At 30.9% G+C, this 25,623-nt stretch overlaps 1 protein-coding gene across 2 annotated transcripts in view; it reads right to left on the bottom strand.

The window, feature by feature from the left end:
* Nucleotides 1-25,623, bottom strand: part of LOC117175931 (myotubularin-related protein 3) — a 31,331-nt gene extending 5,708 nt beyond the window's left edge. For both annotated transcript variants that reach the window (XR_004467552.1, XM_033365782.1), the window contains exons 1-15: nucleotides 25,161-25,623; nucleotides 24,352-24,411; nucleotides 16,348-16,670; nucleotides 16,072-16,267; nucleotides 15,803-15,981; nucleotides 14,251-14,455; nucleotides 13,987-14,177; nucleotides 12,634-12,829; nucleotides 12,240-12,425; nucleotides 9,144-9,308; nucleotides 8,819-9,069; nucleotides 8,093-8,329; nucleotides 7,662-7,941; nucleotides 4,730-4,834; nucleotides 4,314-4,498 (exon numbers count right to left, since the gene is read on the bottom strand). Coding sequence is in view for 1 of the 2 variants with exons in the window: in XM_033365782.1 (XP_033221673.1) it covers nucleotides 4,314-4,498; nucleotides 4,730-4,834; nucleotides 7,662-7,941; nucleotides 8,093-8,329; nucleotides 8,819-9,069; nucleotides 9,144-9,308; nucleotides 12,240-12,425; nucleotides 12,634-12,829; nucleotides 13,987-14,177; nucleotides 14,251-14,455; nucleotides 15,803-15,981; nucleotides 16,072-16,267; nucleotides 16,348-16,655 (2,684 nt within the window). In the remaining variant the exon portion in view is untranslated. The remainder of the gene's footprint in view (nucleotides 1-4,313; nucleotides 4,499-4,729; nucleotides 4,835-7,661; nucleotides 7,942-8,092; nucleotides 8,330-8,818; nucleotides 9,070-9,143; nucleotides 9,309-12,239; nucleotides 12,426-12,633; nucleotides 12,830-13,986; nucleotides 14,178-14,250; nucleotides 14,456-15,802; nucleotides 15,982-16,071; nucleotides 16,268-16,347; nucleotides 16,671-24,351; nucleotides 24,412-25,160) is intronic.

Below are 25,623 nucleotides of genomic sequence, written 5' to 3'. Positions count from 1 at the left end.
ACCTTCCTTATTAATTGAAGTTTGGTGGGACTGACGTTATAACTACAATCTCCACCATATGACGATTTGCTACTTAACTTTGACATGATTTCGGCTTAGAAAATAAACTTATTGCATAAAGGTGGTAGTTGGGCGTATAATCTAAACAATGAATAATCCGAACTACAAAATAGCCTCGGAAAGGACTGGAACTTTAATTGACAAAAGGCAAGCACACGAAAAATCTAAAGGTCATGTTTCAGGCGACGAATGGAGACTGGGTGTTTGGAATGCTAAGGGGGTAAATCATCTCAAGGTAAAAAAATTGCGTGAAACTACGGACGTGAGGAAACTAGATATTTTATGTGTGCCTGAAATAAAGAAAAAGGGATGCGAAACTAGACATAGAAAACGGCGTGTTGAAAGGCGAATTTGAAATATGGTCAGGAATAGACAGTGAATCACATGGTAGACAAGGAGTAGGTCTGATTCTGAATAAAAGAGCAAAGCAGCATCTCGGAGACCATGATTTCGTATCTCCCAGACTGCTGTGGGCTAGAATGAAAGTAGGAATCAGAAGACTATTTATCATAGCACGCTATGCACCAGTTGATAGTGATCCCAGAGAAGTAAAAGACGCCTTCTGGGACACTTTAAATGACACAATAAATATTTGCGAATATGGGAAAGAATAATTCTACTGTTGGTCTATGCTTAGAATGGGGTCTGTTTATTAAAAATACTTAGTTTAGGCATAAAATGATCCATATGTACACCTGATCTAAAGGAAATAGCCGCAGTATAATTGACTTTGTTGTTGCAGATGAAAGACTAAGAGAGTTAGTCAAAGATACAAGGGTCATGAGGGGTTCTGAATGCAATACTAATCATTACCTTCTGATCTCAAAAATTAACTTAGGTCGGGGATGGAGAAAAAAGAGAACCAAGAAAGCAAAACAAACGCGAATCAAATTTGAGAACCTACAAAAACCGGATGTGCGAATAGATTTCCAAAATAAGATAATCGAAAGCATAGATAGGGCAACATGAGAGGACCGTATAAAAATCAAAGATATAGAGGGCGCCTGGACAAAGTTACAGGATATCATTGTTAGATGTGCGATCAAAGTGTGTGGTATTGCAGTTGTAGAAAGAATGTCTGGTGACGCGTGGTGGAATGATGAAATTCAGGCTGCCCAAAAAGCAAAGAGAGAAGCGTACAGGAGAACTTTAAACATCGCAGGTCTTAGCAATGAGGAAAGAAAAAGACTTAGAAATGATTATAGACACAAAAGCAGGATACTCAAACAATTAATTAAGGAACGTAAAGATTGAATTAGAGCAGAGGAAGAGAAGAAAATACAAAACGACTTTGAAGGAGGCAAGAAACTGCTTTACAAAAAATGAAAGGAAACAAAAGTACAGACTTTATCAACATGAGAAATAGTAGGGGGGAAATGGTATATGATGCAGACGGAATACTAAAGGCTTTCAGAGACTATTTTAGGCGACAATTCGGCGATGAAGATATAGGACTCCACAACTTCGATATTAAACACGATGCGTTAGAAAAATCAATTAAGAAAGTATATGTCACTGAGGTGAGGGATATAATTAAGAACTTGAAAAATGGTAAGGCTGCCGGGGTAGACTGTATTAATGGTGAAATGATTAAACACGGTGGCGAGTACATACCACATAGACTGTGCGAATTGATATATTTATGTTTCGAGATGGGAGATGTCCCAGATGATGGGGAAAAAGCGATTATCCTACCAATATACAAAAGAAAGGGAGATAAAAGCGGCTGCAATAATTACAGAGGAATTAGCTTATTAAGTACCGTAAGTAAAATACACTCAAAAATAATCATTCGTAGGGTAATGAAAATAACAGAAGCAAAGATTTAGGAAGTCCAAAGTGGGTTTATGCCAGGAAGGTCATGTACGAATCAAATATTTAGCTTAAGGCAAATTACAGAAAAAAGTTTGAGAGTAGGAAAAGAAGTTTTCTGTGCATTTGTTGACCTAGAAAAAGCTTTTGACAAGGTAGATAGAAGTAAACTTTGGGAAGTCCTGAAAGCGTATGGAGTCAATTGATGGCTCCTACAAGCTATAAAAACAGTATGTACGGGTAGCAAAGCGAGTGTAAGGGTGAATGGGAAATTGAGTGACTATTTCGATATTATTCAAGGAGTTAGACAAGGATGTGTTATGTCTTCATGGTTATTTATATTATCTATGGACAAGTGTTTAAGAATGACTCTTTTCGACGAAGAGGGTGTGGATCTCGAAACAGTAAGGGTACGTGGGTTAGCATTCGCAGATGATAAGGTTGTTACGGCAGTCAATCGAAGGCTTTCATGCGCATAATATGCGGGAAAACTCTGATGGACAAAGTAAGCAACGAGATAATTCTAAAAGAATGTTGAGAGAATGCCAAATGAAAGACTAACGAAACAAGTGTATCAAGGTAAAGTAAATGGCAGCGTGCCCAGAGGTAGACTGCGGAAAGAATGGTTAGAATGTGTGAATGAGACCCTAGTTAGAAGAGACATAAGAAGCCACATAAACACGAGAGCCTGCATGAAAAAATGCATGGCCATAAAAGAAGCTAGAGAAGTATGCCAGAACAGAAAAATATGGCGAAAAATAGTTAATAAAAAGAGTGTCAGTAGAGTGAATGACGCCTGAAACAAAAGACTTTGGCCACTAATGGACCCAAATGGGGAACCTTACATAACGACTTTGTGAGGATCTTCCCTTGGGGTGATTGCTAGAGAGATTGAGCAGCAACCAGGGTCGGAGCAATGTTGCAGAACGAACGTGTTGTTTACATAAATAACACGAGAATTCTGGATCAATCTGAAAATTGTCTATCCCTTCCCCACATTACTCCTTTCCCCACCGAGTGAGTCACGCCTACCCCGAAAGGGAAATGGCTTAATAGTGACACTAAAGAACATTATTTTGTACAATTATGGGTGTTTTTAAAAGAAAAAAAGACGAAACTTTTGCCGAAAATAAACACATTAAAGGCCCTTAGAAGGAGACGTCCTAGGAAAGAAGAAAGCAAATAGCTATCATAGCAACATAGATATCAATAAAAAAATGCGTGTAATTCCCTAAAAACTGGCTTCTGCTGGGTGTCGTTAATTGAGAGATACGTATGTCAATAACTGGTTTTGAAAGTATCATTCGAAAATTTCAAACATATTAAATCTACTCAAATTAGAAACTAATATTTATTCAATTATATTTTAAAACATAATTATCTAACCTCTGGAAATACTAAAAATGAAGAAATACCTTTTCTACCTTCAGATGACTTTCAAATTACTGAAATGACTAATTTTTATAGTGTCAACATGTCCTTCTGTAGGTGGCAAGAAAAATGTTATTTAATGAATATAATTTCGGTAATTTTGCACTGAAAAAATATTGAAATACAAATTACATAGATAATAGAATATTTATGCATGCAAAAGTATTTGTTTTATATATCTGAAATTTTAATAAAAGCATTTTCATTGCAGTGTCGTTCAATAAATATATAATAGAGTCGGCAATTAAGTATTTTCACTTCAACCATTAGCTAGCTTCACTTCGGTGAAAGCTGCGGAGAAAAAATGGACCAAATGCATAGAACAGAAATTTATTTCTGTAATGTCTTTGAAATTAATTATTATTATTATTATTATTATTTTATTTTATTATTTCATTAAATAGTAATTGAAAAATAAAAAATATTTTTCAAATGTACTTATATAGAAAAAATTAGCTTTTATGGAGATATTAGCAAAATAGGGCGCAAATGAACTAAATCCCATGCATCTGGTCCCTTGTTTTCCCCTCAGCAATCTACGAATCTATTCAGCAATCTATTTAACCTACCAATAATTTGAATAATATATTTTTCAGAGATTAATAAAAAGGATCAAAAGAAGTTTGATTTGAAAAGGTATAATACCGATACTATAAAGTTACTTTTGCGAATGAAGAAACATCATTATCTAAGGTTGCATTATAATTTAAAAAGAAATTTAGGCACGTTCAAAAACATTCCCTGACAATTCCAGGTTTTCCAGGGGAGTAGATACTCTGAATTGAACCATTTTAATTTTATAATAGAGAATTGTACAAGTTCGAAGAGTTTGCAAACGAATTCGTGCAATCTTACAATATTTCATGTGATACCAAGTGACAATCAGATAATAAATTCACTCGTGATTTCCCAAATTTCCCGGAACAGTGGCCACTGGTCACCGATCAACTTCAACCAAATTTATTACTCATTTTAGATTTAAATTATTTTTTCTAATTAAGAAAAATTACCGGCAGTGATGTCTACGTCTTCCCAGCCAGAACTCGATGCCGCAACCCATACAATGATCGACGGCATGATCAGGTACCCAAAGCGTTGGAGCTGGTGCTAATTCTTCTACTGCTTCCCAGGACATGTCAGACGGTATAGATTCCCCATGGTCACCAGTACTCCCCATGGAATCAGGAAGCGAACCCTGGAAGCAAGAAATTATTTAAAATTCCTTCTTTCGATAAAATGTTCAAATTGTAACTAACATTTTTGCATAATAGAAATTCATATCACTGTAATTTTTTGCCAGATTTATATTTTAACTATTCTTGAATTCACTACCAAAAACTAGAAAATGATTTGAAAAATATCTTTAAACAACTATAAGCAAACAGTCAAGTTTATTAAATAAATTTGAATTTACAGAATTACGTACTATGTCATCGATTCGATCAGTATCTGCAGTGTGATTGCAGCAGACTTGTTTGATCAACGCCAATCTATTTGTATGAAGTTCTTTCCGCAATGCTTCTTCCTTGAGCTGCACTCAAAAAAATACCTTAGCATTTTTTACGTAAAATAAAAATAGAGTTATTTCGTGTTAGTAAAAAAATACCACCGCCACCGAAATTGTGTCTGGAAGCGGGTTTATAATTTTTCTGGGCGATTTAACAAAATAAAATAAAAACAGAGCAAACTAAAATTAACCATCAACGTCATCACTAAAACTTGTTTAATTAGTAACAATACACTGTGCAGTGTGAAAAAATAAAAGAAAGAAAGTGAAGTTGCAACAGTGTTAAGTGCAGAATGTGATTAATAAAAAAAAATTCTTAGAATGACCTTATATAAAATACGTTACTCAGACTTCACAGCGTTTAGCATAAATAACCTATCGATTTTTTATTTCCGAATCGAATATGAAATTTGTAGGGAGTAAAGGCACTGCATGATTCATTCATTCATTCTTATCATTTATATTCTTAACTTACTTATCAATATATCAATATCATGCAAAGACCTTATTCTGGAAAACTTATTTTTGTAAAAAGAAAAGCAGTTGTTTTTACTTATAAACGATAGTTTCACTTTATTCAAAAAATACTTCACACTCACTAATCTAACAAATTTTCACCCATATTTTACAGAGCTTTGAAAATATATTATATTCCACAGATTTTCTACAGGAAGATTTCGCTGAAGTACGTAATCTTGCAAGAGAGTAGCGTATAACAGCTACAATTAATTTTTGAAATCAGCCAATTCACCCTGCATATCACAAAAAGTAGGCAGCAGAGTAAACTATAAAATATACACTTTTATCTAGAATAATTAATAATTATAGTCATGTTAAATAATGATAACCAAATATCTGATAACAACAGAAAACAAACTAATAATAATATGACTGCTAAAGAGGGCACTTTAAGGAGGAGGATTTGTACTTCTAGGGGATGCTTTCCACTTTAATGGAAATATTGTAGGTATGTTCTAGGAGCATTAGCGGACTCACTGTGAAGCCTGATTATCACAAACGAATGACGAAGAATAAACAAGTATTGTTCAAATTATGTGTTTTTCAAGCAGGGTCTATTTGTTTCCCCTGTTCGTCATTTGAGTATAATTTTTCTACAATGGAGATCCAACAGTGCCAAAGTTTTAATTCATAAGAATTAGATCAAATCAAACTTCAAACTTAATCAATTAAACGTAATATTTTTTTAATGTTGGGTTTTTAGTCTCATTTTCATTCATTTGAAAAAGCCACCCTGCCAACGAAATACTGTGTTCAAAATGAACTACTTTTATCTAATAAGAGTAACAAAACGTGATAAAAAAACTACGATTAGCACAATATGTTTTTCTGAAAGATACATTGGTCAACTTGAAATCAAACATTTCATGTTTTCATATGTAATTATAATATTTGTTACAAAGTGGTTTGATTCTAGATGCTTTTAATTCAAATCGTTCTTTCAGTTGTTAATTTGAAATTACAATTTATAATTGAAACGATAAAACTTTGCATATTTGGATATGAGTTTTCAATTTCATAGCCTTTTGAGTGTAAATGATTCAATGTCCAACGTTCTATTCCTAAAATGGAAGGCTTTCATTTTGAATGAATTCGGATCGATTTCAATTCAAAATTGATTAATTTTAAAGGCTTGCAATCGCAAATTGTTCAATTTTGAACGCTTTACATTATATATTATTCAATTTTAATCATTCGCTTTCGCCTCCAAATTATTATAGTTTCAATGAACTAAAGTTAAAATTGATAAACTATCAAGGCTTTTATTTATAAATTTATAAATTATATTTATTTATAAATTTATAAATTATTTATAAATTAATTATAAAATTATAAAATATATATAAATTTCAAACGCTTTAATCATCTTTTTGTTATCCAAAATCTTGTGTGTTTCAACCTGCAATTATGCAGTGTTTGTAACGTATTAAAATCCAAATCGTCCATATTCTATTTGAAATGTAAATGCAAATCGCTTTCAATTTATAATTGTTATATTTAGAAAGATTAAATATGAAAATATCACATTTTAAACGTTTTTCTTTTAAAAATATTGACATTCTGTTTTTAATATGAAATTGTACAATATTTAACCATTTATTTTGCCGGCACTTTCTAGTATTACGGAATTTTCCGTAACGTGAGCCCTGAAAGAACTGGAAAAGGGTTTAGACTTACGGAAAGTTCCATAACGCTAGAAAATTCGTTATATAAAACTAAATCAGTTTCAATGCTACATATTTAAATTCTACAATTATTAGGGTTAAAAACGGTTAAATTTCAAACGCTTTTGAATTGAGATTATTTAATGTTTAACATATTAAAATTAAATATGCTTAACTACTGAAGCTCTTTGTTAATAACTATTCAATTTTAAGCATTTTAAAATAAAAATCATTAAAGTATGTACTTCAATTTTGAACGATCTCAGTCTTAAATAATTTAGTTATTACATCTACGAGGACCCAAAAGAAAAGTTTCATCAAAACCAAAAGGGATCGGACTAAACGAACACACAATTTAGAAAACAATGAGCCAATAACATTTATTTAAAACATAAAAACTTGTATATAAAATTATTTGAATTCACAACAAAGGTGTAAAAATAACAAAAATTAACAATACTCTTAAAGTAATGAAATATTTTTTTCAACAAATATTTCTCTTAAAAAAGACTAAAAGTAGGAAAAATCTATCTGGCAGGCTTTATGGAATAGTCTAAACGTAAATTATTTTCTACTTTGGATCTCCATTTTAGTAATAAAAAATACCTTGTGAGCAAAGATGAAATACCTAATGAGAAACAGATTTATTCGTAACAAACTTGTGGTACCTTGTGTTCCACAATGATTTGTTGAACTCGGAGCTGAATATCGCAATGAATCAAAGGAAGGCCATCTACGTCATCGAGCCTATCAGGATTATCGATTATGACTTCCTGATGGATGGGAGACGGTGGACAAACACTGCTCGGTGACAGAGAAATTAGCGGCGCACTTGTTTCACTCAAGTCACTGCATTCAGCATGAACACGATTGCAATTACAATTCCTTCGACTTGTTCCCGGCTCAATCAATTGCGATTCTACATTTTGCGTTGGACTTACTTGTAATCTGAAAGAAAAAATTAACTTTATTTTTCCAAAGCCGATTTCAAAATATGGAAAATAATGATACCACTGAGATTTCTTTTAATTGTTGTTAGTAAAGTAGTTATTGCTGAATATAAATAATGTAATTTTTAATTGAGTGGAGGAAATCTTACGCTTCTATTTCGCCATTCGTGGTACCTATAATGGCAAGGTCGTTATTAGGAATCAAGGTATCAGTCGAACTATCTCCGGACGTATTTGAGGGTACTTTGTTTGGTTCTTTCTTAACACTAAACGCACTTCTTTTTTCATCAGCTTCCTTCTGCTTCTCGACTATTTCATCAAGTTTTTCATTGTCGGCGATCTCATCCTTTTCTATTTGATTTTCAAGATTCAAGATATCGAATTTTCTGCGCAAGAAATAACCATTAAAAAATGTTTAATAGATACTAAATTAAGAAATTAAGAATAGAGGAAATAAAAAACGGAAACCTTCAGATTCCCTTCTCTCTTTGTTTCTCTAGTCTATTTTTATTTTTATATTTTTTAAATCACAATAAAAAAAAACCATTTATAAAAGATCTATCAACATTTCGGTGTTCGTTCAACCCCATTTTTATTAGATTTATGGTTCCTCTTATTTGTGCCAATTTCGTAGTTGGTAGGTTTTCGGATTCGAAAGATATAATTAAATATTCAATAGAGATAATAATAATAATAATAATAATAATAATAATAATATACCGGGAGAGCCCCGTGCAAAATGATCAAATAAAAAATCCAACTCTAACCAAAAATGCCTTCGACATATTGGGCAGTATAAGCCTGTGACAACATTTCGCCACAGAAATGTTTTTTTTTTTTTTAATAATAACAATATTGAAAGTATTAAAACTTACTTCTCAATAGAAATACTGGGATCACTGAGCCTTCGATGAATACGAGCCAAATGATCTTGTGCACGAATGAGGTCACCATACGATCGAGTTTTAGTCATTTGTCCCTGAGGTTCCTCGTTTTCGCCATTTTCACTGTCGATCATTGTCATCCTCTGTTTTATGTCGCTGACTCCAAGAGACGTTTCCAGGGAACCCAGATAAACTTCTGACCAAAGTGACAAGTCCCTCACATTGCAACTGGGCCATAATACCTATAAAAAGACAAATTTACAACTTTAATATAGTATGTAATTTGTATTTTAACTTTATGGTGCAGTAAACTTACTTGATTTTTCAGAGGTGAATACAAATGATTTATAAAGCAATTGGAATTGAGAAAACGCCATACTGAATATGTGCGTTCCTGTATTCTCTCTCTAAGCCTCTCCTGCCTCGTGTTACAAAGGAAGGTTCCAAAAAGTTGCGAATACGTATGTTGTGCTAATTTAACCTGAAAATAAAAAAAATATATATCTTGAATCTGTCGCCTTAAGATGAACAGGGCAACTTCGAGATCATAATAATATCTAGGAACAAGTTGTAAATACGTTCTTATGAAATATAAACAAAGAGTTTAGAAGATAACTTATTTCGTAAGAATTCCATAATACTGTATATATGGCGCTTCTAATTTCACATTATTATTCAATTATTATATAAATAATAATTATTAAATACCCAAAAACAACATCACATTTCTCATTATAAACCATAACATTTCTTATAGTTTTAAACTATAATAATTAAAATACAAATGAACAAGAAATACTTTTCCACTACCAGAATAACTTCTAAAAAATGAATTAAATATGATTATTGAAGTGTTTATTGACGCGAGAAAATCATAGTTAGGTTGGAAAACTGAACGGAAGTTGGATGCAGTTTTACTTCACTTTTTGTGTGTTATTAGCTTCGTAACTCTGTTGGTATTCTAAATATTCAATTAGTTTGTTTCGACCAAATTGGCGCCCTCGTGCAACATTATTATATATTAATTGGTGGTGAGTTTTCAGTTCAATCATTTTTATGACTTTTTCAGGCCTCACAGTCCCTACGAAATAAAATATAGGGACCTAAGGGTACTTTTTGTCACGATCATAGGGTACTTTTTTCGCTATCAAAGGATAACAAATGCAGGATAAATTCCAAAGATTTCAGAACAATTTAAGTTATATTCAAAAGAATTGATGTGAATTGAAAAAAATGTTTAAGAATAAGAAAAATCCATTGATTTATGTAAAACTAGAATGAATTTAGAGGAATTTGAGATAAAAGAGAAGAATTCGATGAAATTCATACAAGTTCATAGTGAATTATAAAAAATCAAATTAATTCCAAATAATTTGAAATATGAAAAAACTTCATTGAATGCGGTGACTTTGAAATGAGCTTAGAAAAATTTAAGGGAATTAAAAGAATTTGATGAAATGCCTAAGAATTCAAGGTGAGGCTAATCGACTAAATTCAGGGAATTTAGAAGGTTTCATGTAAATTAAAAAATTAAACAGAATTTAAAAGATTTCAGGTCCAATTAAAAAAAAAATTTCTTGAAACTTTTGAAACTCTACTCATTTCTAACATAAAAACTGACTCATGAATACAAAACAATCCATGTTAAATTCAAAAGAATTCAAATCAATTAAAACAATTTTAAAAATCGAAAAAATTGATTAATTAAAATCTATTTTGAATGAATTTAGAGAAATTTCAAAGAAATTACAAGAATTAAATGAAATTCATAACAAATCAAGCTAAATTTAAAAAGCAATCAAGTGAATTGAAAACAATTTTAAAATATGGAAAAATTAATTGAATTGTGTAAAATTATGTGAATTTAGGATTCAAAACAATTTAAAAAGATTTAGGGTAATCAATAAGAATTAGGCGCGAATTACAAATGAATTGCCAAAAATATTTAAAAATCTCTTTAAATCTTCGAAACCCCACGAAATCCCTTATATCTTTTGAAAAATTAGTGAAACCCATTAAAATATTAAAATCCCTTAAAATTATTAAAGCGCTTGGAAATACCTTGAAATTTGTTAATCTCTTGAAAATGCCTTGGAATCTATTTATATACCCTAAAACATTTCGCCTTTGAAAGTCTTCAAACTATTGAGATGAATACAAAACTTCTGGAAAGCTTTTAAATCTTCCTACAATATTTCGAATCCTTTTATATATATTTATAGCCTTTGAAACTTTTTAAAGTCTAAGAATCTTTTACAATGCCCTCAAGTATTTAAAAACGTTTTAAATCCCATTAAATTGCTGAAATCAATAAAACAGTTATTTGCAATCTTTTAAAATAACCTAAATTCTTTAAAATTCTTTAAACTCCTTTAAAATTGTTTAAAGCTCTTAAAAATGCTAAGGAATTTGACAGAAATACGTTAAAATATTTCGAATCCTTTCATCATCTTATCAATTAATCCCCAAGATCAATTAAATTAAAACTTTTAAAAATTCAAGAAAAAGTTCAAGAGGATGCCAAAGAATTTAGGATAAATTAATAAGAATTCAGTGTGAATTTTAAGTATCTTTAAATCTTTAAGCCCCTACAAAATACCTCACTTCTCATGAATAAGTTATTTAAAATCCACTACAATGTTATCAAAGCCCGTGAAATTCTCTGATAATACTTTCTGAAATCATGGAAAATGTATTACAATATATTAAGTTTTAAAATCCCTTAAAATCATTGAACTCCTGGGAAATCTTATAAAATAACGTGAAATCTTTTAAAATCTTTTAAAACCTCATCTTGTAAAACTGTTCCCTATCTTCAGAAATTCTAAAAAATGCTTTAGTCTAAAATGTTTCAAAAGCTTTAAAATCACTTCAAATTAATTAAATTAATTTCAAAAATTCCTTGGAATCTTAAAAATGCCTTCAAATTATTGAAATCTATTCAAAATTTCTCAGAATCTTTATAAATACCCTGACAAAATTCAAAGAATACAAAAATAGGTATAGACCTGAAATTAATAGTGAATAGCCCACGAATTAACTTATTGAATGAAAAGTGACTAATGTGATATTTCCATTTGAAAAAGTTACTAATAGTAATTGTTTGGCAACCCTTATTAATTTGTAGTTACTTCTCACAGAAATTCTCTGAATTTTCTATTTTCTCAAAGTGCCTGACTCAAATAGGGTACCCATAGGGACCAAATATTGAATATATGATAATAATGTTTATTTAAAAGCTTATATTTTCAACACGAGATGGTAAAATAGTCTTGTATTTTGCACAATGACGTGGAATTAATGCAATTTAACATATTTCAAGGGCATTAAAAAATCTTAGATTTCACTCATTGCACGCTCCTCCTTAATTCTTTTTACTTCTTATTTAAATTTTTTACATCCTAATACTTACAAGATATGCAGGCGACATTTGAAAATAACAAGGAAACTGTTTGATTAACTGGTGAATGCAGTCAAGCCATTGTAAAAATACTGGACAACGTTCATTCGGATCCTCACCGCCTACTGACTGTCCACATCTGTCTGCAAATTTGTGGCCAAAATCGAGCCATTCCCTTTCGCACAGAATTTGGAAACCCTAAAATTATGTAAGTTTTCGGATAAAAAAAAGTTTATATTTAAAAGCATTATAAAAACTAGGTCAATTTTTGAGTGGTTTAATGATTATACACTTCAATTTTGAAACGTGCCAAAGATAAGTTGAAATACTTTCTGTCCCAAAGATCTTTGCCAATGTTTAAACATTTTGTCAAAGATTGAAAAACGTGGAAAAATGTAAAACGAACCTCCATTGTCCGATAATACGGATCGAGTAAAATCTGAGCCAATGCTACAATTTGAGGCGTTCTATCCCATCCATCGCTACAATGAACTAATACTGGCCGTCCTTCCGTCTCGATCGCTGATGCGACCGTTACTGCTGCTTGCAGTAATCCCGACATGTGTTGCAACCATCGTGTGTTTTCTAATAAGCTCAAGTAACTGCAAAATAAAAACAACCACTCAATTAATATTAATGCGGGTTGTTGACCACTCAACTTTTGAGTCTAAACCAGACATTAAGATTTTAAAAATTTCAAAAAATTAAAGAGACTTCACTAAACTTTCGAATATTTCACAAATATTCAAAGTTTTTTTAAAGGAATTCACAAATTATAAGTTGAGCCTCATGTCATTTGACGATCTAAAGTAAAAGTGATTAAATTGAGCGTGATCGTTTAAATCAAAGGAAAAAAATTCCGGACATATTTCGATTCTTTCTTCAAGTACAAAGAAATTTTCACAATTCATAATTGTTAAACAAATCATTCAATATTGCTCAATTTTTAAAGATTATGTTTTTGAAGTCTTGAATTAGAAATTTCTCAATTTGAAACGTTTTTAATTTGTCAGTGTCGTCTAATAATGAATCTATGAAATTAAAATTATTTACAGATTGAAAATAATGTATTCAGCTTCAATCCTAAATTTACAATAGTTTATCATGAAAACTCACTTTTAATTCACCGCCTATTTATTCAAAAACTCAATAGATAGAAATCACAATTTCTTATTTCAATTGAAAATTAGATTTTCAATCACCGTCTAATTTGAGAAAACTTAATTTTCAAGCGAAAAAAAATGTTCACCCTCAATGTTCTTAGAATCTAATAATATTTTTCACAGCTTTATACTGTGAACTGAATAATTGAAATTATTATTATTTCCAACTCAAAAGAATTAAAAATCGAACTCATTCAAAATTAAATAATTTCACATAATATCAAGTAGGTGGTATTTAAAGTGATTGGAAAGGTTGTGCAACTAGCAATTTTTAAAATTACAGGTAACAAATTTACTACCATTTCTCGGTTTTATACGGTCAAAGAAAATGACTCATTCAACGGGCACTCTGCGAATTTCATAACAAAGTAAAACAAACAATCGTTCAGAACTTTCAACATTTTGGCTACTATAACAACAAAGAAGATGACTTTTTCCCTTGACTTGTTTCTTTTCGACTCTAATTAAGTTCCTCGTTACCTCGACCTGACTTATAAGATTACGGCATAAACGTGAAATGAGATACGTTTCTAGCATGACGGAATGTGCGTAGGACGACAAGTTCATTACGATTCTAAATGGTTGGTATCACTCACTTCGGTTGTTCCGAATCAGATGCGCAGAGCTGTCTCACCGCGTGGAAGCTTTTTCGAATTGAGTGTATGTTTGCAAGATTCATGAACTGAATATCACAACTGAGATAATACTCCGGGCATTCACAGCCTCCACCTCGCGCTCGATTCGCCACCGCAGTCGTGTAAGACCTTGCATCAACGATTAGTACTTTCTGCAAGGAAAAATCTCTTCGTTAATGAATGAAACAAAGATACTCTTATCAGAAAGCGTCACACGACTCTTACTTTTGCACTGGCGTTGTTCGCTGGCGCAGTCTCCTCTCCTGCCTCAGGATAATTAATGGGCGAATCGATAATTGTTTCCCCTCTGTCATATGAACACGCATCAGAAAGAGCCTTCAAAAGATCTTCATCCTCCTTACTTCGCCAACCTAGCCAGCCAACCTCTGGCTGGCTACTACGAGCTATCACCGCTCCATTTTTGACATTTCTGAAATCACAAATTGTAATTTAAACAGATTGCACATAACTCTAAAGGATGTTAATAATGATTTTACAAATATTTCGAAAGATTTTAAAGCTTCCGAAAGATTTCGAAGACTTCCCAAGATTTCGAAACATTTCAAATACCGCAAAAGCTTACTAAGATCTCTAAATATTTCAAAAGTTTTTTAAGATTTCGCAAAAATTTCAAAGATTTCACAAAGACTTCAAATCTCTTAAAAAATTTCCATAAATCTCAAATATTTAAGAGATTTTCACAAATTTCGGAAATATTTCAAGAATTTTTCACATAGATTTCAAAAGATTTCAGAAAGAGTTTAATGGTTTCAAAATATTTCCCAATGATATCAAAGATATCAAATTACACTGGTCGACAAAATTTGTACCCAAAGCCAGGACTGTGTGACCCGAAAGGATTTTGGTGTCCTAAAAACGACCATCCCGAAAAGATTTTTTGTCTTCGAGATATCGTACACTAACCATTACAGTTTATCAATGCCTTCTTTGCTTATCAATGCCGCAAATGTAGCTAAAAATAGCCAATTTTGCACTTTAAGGTTAGGATATGTCAAAAACCTGACGTATAAGAAAAATTTAGACAACGGATTCATTTTTAGGACACCAAAATATTTCGGGGTTACATAGTCCGGTCTTTCGGTACAAAAAAAGATGTAATTTTTGTTGGCCTGTGTTATTTTAAAACACTTCAGAACATTTCAAAACATATCAAAGATTTCAAAATATTTCAGAAGATTTCACAAAGATTTCACAAGGGTTACCAATATCTTAAAATATTTGATTAATTTCACAAATCTTTCAAAAGTTTTTAACATTTCAGGCGTTTTCAAAGATTCTGCAAATACATGAACTTTAAAGCAAGTTTTTAAACGAGAATTAGCGTAGTTTGCACCGCTCCCGTTCAGTTTTTAGTGAATACTTTTAAAAAACAGAAAGTCGAGTAGTACCATGGATTATTTTCTCTTTCTCTTATTCATTCCAGAAACTTTCCGAGTGACTTACCTACTTTAAGAATTTCAAAGTTTTAACAAAGATTGGAAGGATTTAATAGATTACGATAGAATTTAAAGATCTCAAAATATTTCAGAACATTCCAAAGATTTCTAGGATTCCAAACGATTTTAAGGTAATCCAATATACTTCAAATATTTCAAGAAATTCGCAAGGATTCCAAAGATCATCAAATATTTTAGAAGATTTCAAAAGATCTCAAACATTTCAAAAGATTTCACAAATATTTCAGATTACAAAAAAGTCCACATGGATTGCACAAAGTTTTGTACACCAAATCGGATGTAATATAGGAAATATTTACCTCCAAACGACGGCAGGTATTCTTCGTGAACTCCTGAATTTGGCAACTATTTCGAGAGTGTCGTCTGAAATGCAAGCTGGTACGAGAAGCTGTGGGGGATAAGAGGGGCACATTCGGTAATCCTTGTTGAGTTGACTTATTCTCCAACTCCCATGAAGATTGAACCTCAATCTTTCCACCTGACAAAGTAATTTCGAACAATTAATAAATCTACTTCAGATCCAAAAGCAGATCTTCAAACTATCATTTATGAATTCATAGTTACGCACTTCTGCTTTGAAAGTCGTCAGGTACGAACTAGTCTCCTTCCCAAGTCTGGGATAGCCTTTGTGATCTTCCGGATTTTCCGTGGACCATGCATAGTAAGCAAAAGCAAAAACATCTTCCATGCTTTTCCGAGGGCCTATCACTTTGTGTAACCGCTTGTACCATTCCAGACAATGTTCATTCGTAGAAAATGAGCAACTAGAAGGTCAAATTAAGTTCCAATGATGTACACACTCTGGACGTTTTACTGAATCATACATCAACTTAGATAACCTCACCTTAAAGAACGAGCGTCCTTGCAACCAATATGGAGATAGAACATTTCCTTGACCTCGACAGTTTCGATTACACCGACGGGGATGTTGTTGCATGCTTTTCCTGCTTGGAGGTAGAGTCTGTAATTCGAAAGTGACAGGAGTCCATCAGAAGTTCGTCCGAGTGCCACAACCGATTCTCCAAAGACCGGTACGAACGGCAGAGCCAGAGTGTTGTCCTCGCACTCAAAGCTCAAGGTCTTTGGGTAGAGTTCGGAGGCACGCAGTTGGCAAATCGACTGCAGGCTCGTCGGTTCCTCGGAACTCTCCATTTCAACCGTTTCAACCTATCAAGAGAAAATTAACACATGAGAATGACAATTGGCTAAGAACCAATTTTTCAAAATTCTACCATTTCAAGTAATTCACAGGGAGCACAGCACAAAAGGCGCTCAACAAAGGGGAAATAGAGTATACTTATGTTTGAAATCCAATCACGAATATATATAAAAGTCCGGAAAGAAAATGTTTTCAAATAAACAATTTTTATATATCAAAATCTTTCCCACAATCAATAATATTTTCTCTTTTTCAAAATACTATCATTAATAATAAAATCTTGATACTTATAGGTATAATTAAAAATTGCTTTCCAAGATTTGTCATTTCGGACTTACTATAATTAACACTTTAAATGTAAATTTGAAATTACAATTTTCAATGCTCTGAAATTCAAATACAAAATAGTTCAAGTTTGATGACCTAAAAAATGTTAGGTTACGAAAATAACTTATTTGTATTCATTCATGCGACATTTTTTTAGCTTCATATCTTTATTTAAATCCTCAATATTTTAATTTTAAATCGTTCAAATAAACATTTTTCATTTTTTATTAGTAAGATATAAAAAAATAAGATTGTTCAACACTTCTATAAAGATGTTAAATTCAAGTGGATTAATTTGTAACATTTGACTTTAAATTGTTCCATTTAAAACATTTAACTTGGCAGTTGATCAACTTGGAATATTCTATTTTTTAATTATTTAACTTTGTACATTTAAATTCAAAATTCTCCACTTTTTAATACTTATTTAAAAATTACAACTTCTTTTTCTGGGATTCAAATCTTAGTAGTGTATCCGTACAAAAGTAAAACATTTCTCCTCCTGTCCGTCGGTAAATATTTGTTTAAGTGGCAAATGACAATTTACAATGTGTGAGAATTTTTGTACCGATGCGTATCTTTTGGAGAATATTTATAGGTGTATTAGGTGTATGTTTGAACTTTTAGAACCCTTTCCATGAATAAAAATCTATTAGCAATAAGAAAAACATCATTTAATCATTTAAAAACATGATTTTTTTCCCAAGTTTAATGACAGTTTACTATGGTTAAGTATTGTGTTATTGCTTCATAGTATTCGGAGGATAATTATGGTAAATACTAATTTTTAGAACCATTTTTATTAATTAGAACATTTATTGTGTATCAAAATAATAAAAATTCTGTATTTTTTAGCTTTATGATGGACATTAGAACATAAGATATATCTTTTTCATCTGCAACTTTTTGTAGCAAATCCAGGTACCAAACTACAACTTTTGGACCTAATCAAATTTAAAAAAAAACTAATATTTTTGTTTCATTATGCCCTAGTCTATACAGGTTAATGAAAAAAGACCGGAATAAAAATCCAAATAGGCGAGTTAACAACTTTCACTTGTCACAATCTCTCTTCAATGTCGGTACCTTTCTATCGACCTCATCAGCTCTTAAAATAGCCTGTGGGAAAAACGAATTCCTTTTTGTAATACTCCGAATTAATTAATTCAGATCATAAATAGACTGCATAGTTTGCAAATTTCATTTTTATGTTTATGATTATTTTCCACTTCTCGAAATTTTAAACTTCTCGAACCACTAGAAATATTTATAGTAATTCTCTATCGAATTTTCATATTTATATTTATCAACTTTAGAGGCTTGAATTGGAAATTTTTAAGATATAACAGTGCATTTAAATAATTTTAAAATTTTAAATCATATAACTACGAACATTTTAACATTGAAGTTTTAAAATTCTTCAATTTGAAATGCTACTATTTACAATCAATTTATAACAGTTTCAATTCGACTTTAAATTTAAAATAATACAAGTTTAAAGGTTTCCAATTTCAATACTTGTTTAATTTGAAACTCTACAATTTGAAATGATTACATTTTAGATACACCATTTTGTGTAATTAGATACTCTAAAACTATTGTTAAATTTACAATAAAAAATTATGCATAACGCACTCAGTCCTATTTAAAAATGTGCAAAGCCTTAAGTTTTACATTTGAAAATTGTCAAGATTGTGAACTGTTCAATTTTAAATGCATTTAGCTATAACTTGTTTCCTGTATAATGCATAATATCAAAAATTGATTTCAGTTTGAGGCATCACATTAACAAATATTTAATTTGAAACATTTAAAACTGAAAAAGGTCTATTGGAAATTGTGCAATTACGAGGGTCATTCCATTTTTTACGTCAATATTCAAGAAATTTCCATATTTAAATATAAAAATATACAGGGCTTTTTGAACTTATTAATAATATAAATTTATTAAATTACTTTTGTTTTTATTTATAAATTTTATTTGCGAAATTTTAAGTTACAGAAAAATGGGGTTCATTAGAAAATGGAGAAAAACTCAAATTCTACAATGTAAAATTGAATTGAATCTAATCAAACGTATTCAAAAGCCGTTAAAAAATTATGTAAAATGTGAAAAAATAACTTTATTGAAAAATAATGAATGAAAATTGTGTTTTAACAAAAACAAACACATAACAATTTTTTGGCATTCTCATAGCCTTATTAAAAGCGTCATGTTTAGTTTTTAAAATTAAAACTTACCTCGTAAGCTTTTTTTTGGTTAGACTTTTCACAGATGTAACACTTTTTTCAACTTCTGATGCTGAAATACGAACATTTTCGATCTGAATTTCGACACTTTTGAGATATTATTATTCATTTTCATTTTTCCCCATGAACATTTCGCTAATAGCTCTTTTGTGATTTGATTAAAGCCAGTAACGAGTTTGAAAATTCTGGCCAAAAATAAAACTTAAGAGGTACGTGTTCATCGAAAAAAGTGCCCGCGCATTGAAGGTCAAATAACTAAAATTTAGTGGTTGTGAATTCTCTTTTGTTAAAGCTCCTTAGACTTTAACTGACACATTTTCATGATGTGTCTCGTGTGAAAAAAAAAGTTAAAAGCAAATTTTTAGATCTAATTTAAAAACAACTATCTTATTAAACATTTTATTGTACCTTGTGTCTTTTTGTCCAAAAAATTTTAACAATTAAAACAAAAATTACGCGTCGTACCAAAAAAAGATTTATTACGATAATCGTTTAGGACTTTCAAAAATCAAAGTTTTTCTTTCGTTGACTTTTTTTCATATTGTGCGTTTTTTAGCTTAAAAAGTTAATTTTCGTTTGCTTTTTTGGATTGTGAAAATGCTGTAAGTCTCATCTTTTTTATTTTATTAAAAAAAAATCGGTAGGATGAATTGTTCGAATTTCCAAATGCTACGAATTGCCGCACATGGAATTTTTTAATCTTGAAAAAATGGTCTCAAACATTTTGAAAATGCGCTATCTTTTTGAATTTGTATCCAAAACAGCTGGCTAACGAACTCGTACTTTCTTGTTACACCCTTAAAAAGTGTTCCACAGCATGTACCTGAAGTTCCGAACGTTTAAATGAACGAAATTTTTTACTGATAATTATGTAAACTATAAAAAGGGCTAAAATGTTTGTTCATTTACATTAGAATTCACTTATTATTGAAACAGAATTATAATGCATATTTTAAAATGCAGTTGAAAGAATATTGATAGATAAAATAAAAATGAGGAAAAATATTTCATTCATTTGAACGTTCGGCACTTCAGCTACATTGCCACAGCACAATCTAATCCGTGCAGTCTTCCAAAAGTTATCCGGCACATAGACAACAAGGACGACAGACAGACGCCAACGTAAAAATGATTTTTTCTGACTCATGGGACCTAAAACGTCGAAATTGTATGTAATCCGCGAGACACGTTTCACATAAAACCAATACCTTCTCATCAGGATAAGAATGTAAAATGTAAACGCGGCAATATTAATAATGCTATGGAACTGCTGAAAAGTGTTTATGTTTTAGACGTTAAAAAACAATTGTAGTTAATTATTTCGCAATAAAATTCCTTTTTTTAATACGCGAATACTGTTCAATACGTCTTATTTGATCAAATTCCATTTTAGATTGTAAAATGTGACTTTTCTATATTCTCTGATGCACATAAATGTGACATTTTTCTGTACTTATGCATTTTTAACATTAAATTACTAAATAAAAATAAAGTAATTTAATAAATTGATGTGACATTTTTTTAATGGAGTGTTATTATAGTTAACTATCGAACTGTTTTCAACGTAGGCCATCACCTACTTTCCAATACCTTTTATTGTCATGGTAAAATTTGTAATTCTTCTATGTACGATTAATCAATTGATATCGCTTCCGATTCAGATAGTACAAGTTTGAACGCGTTCAGACTGAAGTTCCTCTAATAAAAATATTTTTTTTTAACACTTGAATCTTCTTAAACTCGAAAATTATTTTAGTTTTTCAAGTGAAAGCGCTCTACTTTATTTTCATTGTGCTTGAAATCGAACGCTTAATTTATCTTTTGATTAGATTACTTTGATGAAAATATCAATTAAAGATGACAATAAAAAATGAAGATGAAAACTGGTTAATATTTTTTTATTAATATTTTTTTTTATTTTGTTAACTGTTTAAGGATAGCAGTACATAACTAGATTACCGACAAAATCGGCATTTTTCAGGAGAACGAAATAACATTTCGTAAAATCAAAATCACCATTTGAAGATAAAACAAGTTTGATTAAAAAATATTATCCAGTTCCGAGAAAGGGAATGTGGAATATTACAAACTCAAAGTCACAATAACCCAAAATTAGACCAGGCTTGGTTACGAATCACGATGAAAAGTGCAATTTTCAGTTGACACCAAAAATAAAGTCTTGCTTCTGAGACATTGAGTTGCTAAATGGAAAAAATTATATTTATCAGAAAAAGCTAACCAATTCTGAGTAAATCATTCCAGAATTTACAGGTTCAAACTTCATGGTTTTCGAAAATCGTCTTTAGATAGTGAATAAAGACCTATTTTTCAATTTTAAGAAATAATAAAAAGTTGCACCCGGGATGTTGGGGGGCTAAATAAGAATAAATAAGCTTTCAACCGAAAAAATTATTCTATTTCGGAATTAATAAAGATTTAGTGTGACAGTATCGCACTATGACGTACGATTTTTCGTTGAAAATTCTATTAAAAGAAGAAAGTTATACGTTTCTGCTCGCAAGGCAAAAAGTTAAGTAAAAATTTTTTTTAATAAAGTTGCTTTTTGTAGAAAAGGAAGATTTAAACTTTTAGGTTGGAATTTTATTGGTACTTTGGTGCTGCACAAAGTTGCAAATAGTTTTATTTACGGACATTTTCTTAGAAAAACTAAGTAGTTTATTATTTTACTGCATTTAAACACTTTTAGGAAGGTGCAGTTGGTCAGAAAATGGTTTTAAAAAAAGTAAGAGATTAGGCAATTAAAAAAGAAGATGGGAGACAAGTACAAAGAGTCAGTTATCTGGTGCTGAATTTACAATGCTTTCATTATTATATTAAAAAATAAGCTTTCAAAAAATCCTTTTAACACAATGTGCATTTGATTGTTGAAGAATTTTGTATGTAAAAAGCCCATTTAAAAAAAAATGTTGGTTATCTATTACTGTACTGTCGCCCTTAACTTTAAATTATGAAATATTTTGGCAGACAATTTAAAATTATTTATTCTTGAAGACTTGAACATAATGGAATGTCACAATTTGTGCTTATTTTTATATTTCTTTTTTCTTAATTTGATATTACTAAATCTCAAAAGCTTAAATTTAAAATCATATACCACATCTAAAGACTGATATATAATCCTATTTTTATTTTAAAATATTGTTAAATATTTTGATGGCTCATTGATTAATACGTAATTATATATGTGCTCAGTCTTAGGAAAACCTCCTATTAAAAATGGTTAAATTTGGCCGTATTTAAATTTAAACTCAAATTAAAAATGACCTCGGTAGAAAATGAAGACTGGAATATTTCTATAAAATAGTGGGTCTTCAAATTCAATAGTATCTTTGGTGATGCTTCTCATTCTTTTTATACGCTTTTATTTAATCCGCTTACGTTGGATGTTTTTTTTAACCATTGGTGTAAAGATTCAATATTAATGTAACTCTAATGAAATAAGCTTTTCTGATTCATTTATATTATTATTGAGAATAATAATAGAAAAATATGTACAATATTAACATTTTTAAGAAGTGAAGCAAGAGACACTAGAAGTGGAATTTGTTATTGTTGAGTTTTGTTTTCGATAATCTTGGTCAAATATTGAATCTTACACAATACTGATAATTACACATTGGTCTAACGGGAAATTTTGTGAATCAGATGCATTGATAACGATCTTTTATATCGGAAAAAATTCCAACATTTTATCATTAGAAATTGGAATTTTATATTTGTAATATTTTTATTTACATAAAGGAAGTGCATAATACTGAAATTACTTAATAAATAAAGATCAATACGCAACCTACTTTAAATGTAACGAAAGTAGGACATTAAGGAGTGACTGAAGTCTACGAAAATATGATAGAAGTATTTTTATACGGAGATGGAAGACTGCTGTAAAAATTCCAACGTTGTTGTTTGGCTTTCAAACATGTATCAATATTTTTACAATCGATGTTTTTCTTTCAGGAATGTCAGTGTTATAATTCATTATCAAAAGACGCATCAGAAAAGTGCAATTTATATTGAAATCTGAGGTGTAAGCGCAAAACCAATTCATTTGTCTTTACTGCGTACACGTACAATTGAAAAAAAAAATTCGAACAAAATTATTATAAGTAATGGTTGTCGAAAATCTGAATCGTTATTATAAACTAAAGTATTGATTTATTTTATATAACGAATACCTGCATGAAATACAAGTATGATTTAAGCCTATTATACTGAACTTCCTTTTACTTGTTGCACAATGAATATAAAATCAAAATATGGTGAAACAAATTTAGTTTTAAACTCAAAAGAATTACCATATTTTTAATTTGAACAATTTAGGATGCAACATATTTAAATTTGAAGTCTTCAAGATTTAATAATTTTTAATTATATGAATGTTTTCAGAAGTGAACATTTTCAGTTAAAATTAAAACATTTTTTAATACATGGAATAATTTTAATTAAAAACATAAATTGAAATTGCCACTATGTCGTATACTTTTAAGTCGGAAGAAGTCGACAATCATGAACTTAAAAAAAGTCACTAGTACAATTGCAGCGTTTAAAATCGAACACTTCATTTTAAGTTTCAAACCAAAGTTTAAACTTTTCGTAATAATGATAATTTGTAAATATAACTACACAATTTTCAGGAAGCATGCGGAAATAAAATAATATTAAATTGGATGCTTTTAACAAACTCGACAATTTAAAATGAATGAACACCTTATTGTACATCAAGGTGCTTGTAAAAAAATATGATTTGCTTCGGTCTTAAAAATTTGTTCGAAACAAAGACATTTATCAAAACCAACATAACAAAGGCACATATGTAATATTTTGCCTTCTCAAAAATGGAAGAATGTAAACATTGCATTACAGGTGGCGATACAGTTCATTTTTCTGAGGTCTCAGATCTGAACTATGAAAATCTCACTATTACAGCGAATCCCAGATATAGGCAATTTGTTACTCACTGTCACAATGCAAATTATATTGACATAGGCATATTGCAGAATGAAGTCTAATTCACAATCATCACATCAAAAGCTCTCTGTTCCAAATCAACACAACCACAACTCTTCTGAACAAAGACAAAAAAGAGCTCACCTTTCTGAAGACTTATTTGGCCGAGACTTGACAGACGCAAAAGTTTTCCACTCTTATTTCCTGCAAAGTATTTCCACAACAATTAGAATCCTAATCGTGACTTTTGACATTTTTTTCCTCAACTGTCACCACGTTTTTAAATTTCACCAAAACAAGATTAATAACATCTGCCCGGTAAATGTTAAAGCAAATTTTATCAGATTTTCTTGGTCTATTTCGAAAAAGTCCCGCACTCGTGATTGGTTTTTCGAAACGTCGTAGATACGTTTTAATTTGACTTTGACGTCCTTACCGATTGGTACGTGGCGCAGCAATTATCAGTCGAAAAATTACAATGAACGACATTTCGAAGCCACACAAGAATACAAATATCAAAAAGAAATTATTCCATGCAATAAAGTTATAAAGTCACGTTTACGTTCACGAGTTCCCGTGACAATGGAATTGAAGGGCGACATGTTTACACAAAGTAACTAGGTCCTCGTGACATTTAAAAGGCTCCCGAAAAGAAAACAAATTTGAAATCTGGATGATCAGGATTCACTCATGTTTAGTGAAATCAGAGCGCGTGAGTTGCGAGTAAATGTGGAAGGGGCAGCTGGCAATGTTGTTCATTTTTCCAGCGATGTTAAAATTTAAAAACAAGATGAGATTTACATTTTACATTCACGGGACACACTGTTTTTTTCAGGATTTTATCACGAAATGCTTGAAAAAAAAACACGACACTTGGAAAAGGGGAAACTCGCAGCTGATAAATTGCAAATGTCAAAACAAGAATCCGTCCACTGATCTAGAAGGCAACTTACTTTGGAGTGCAAAGTTTCAAATGGAAGGTGACTGGCACTGGGCTTCTCATGCGAAATCCATATAGGCTCCGGGTGTCACTCGTTATCGAAAAGTTGTGCACATTTTGATTGACTTTTATGGTCGCTAGGTTTACAGAATGAGATGAGAGGTCAAGTTCCGAAAAAAGCGACGATTTTTGGACTGAAAAGATGAGACAGCGATCAAGGATCTCACATTCTCACCATAAGCACGATAATTTTCATCACGGCGGTTCATGAAAATGGACTGCTGTGTACCACAAGACATATGTCACGAACGCTTAAAGTTGTAAACAAACGACCGAACCTTCTGATTTTGGGAATTTATTCACGCACGAAACGACTCGTGAACAGATAGATGAGTATTTTGTAGTTTTGAACAATTATTCAACGCACGAGATGTGAAAAAGTGCCTAGAAACTTTAACGTTAATTAACCTTCCACG

Source organism: Belonocnema kinseyi, chromosome 7 (genome assembly GCF_010883055.1).
Source record: "Belonocnema kinseyi isolate 2016_QV_RU_SX_M_011 chromosome 7, B_treatae_v1, whole genome shotgun sequence".
Lineage (NCBI taxonomy): Eukaryota > Metazoa > Arthropoda > Insecta > Hymenoptera > Cynipidae > Belonocnema > Belonocnema kinseyi.
This window is presented reverse-complemented; position numbering and strand designations above follow the sequence as displayed.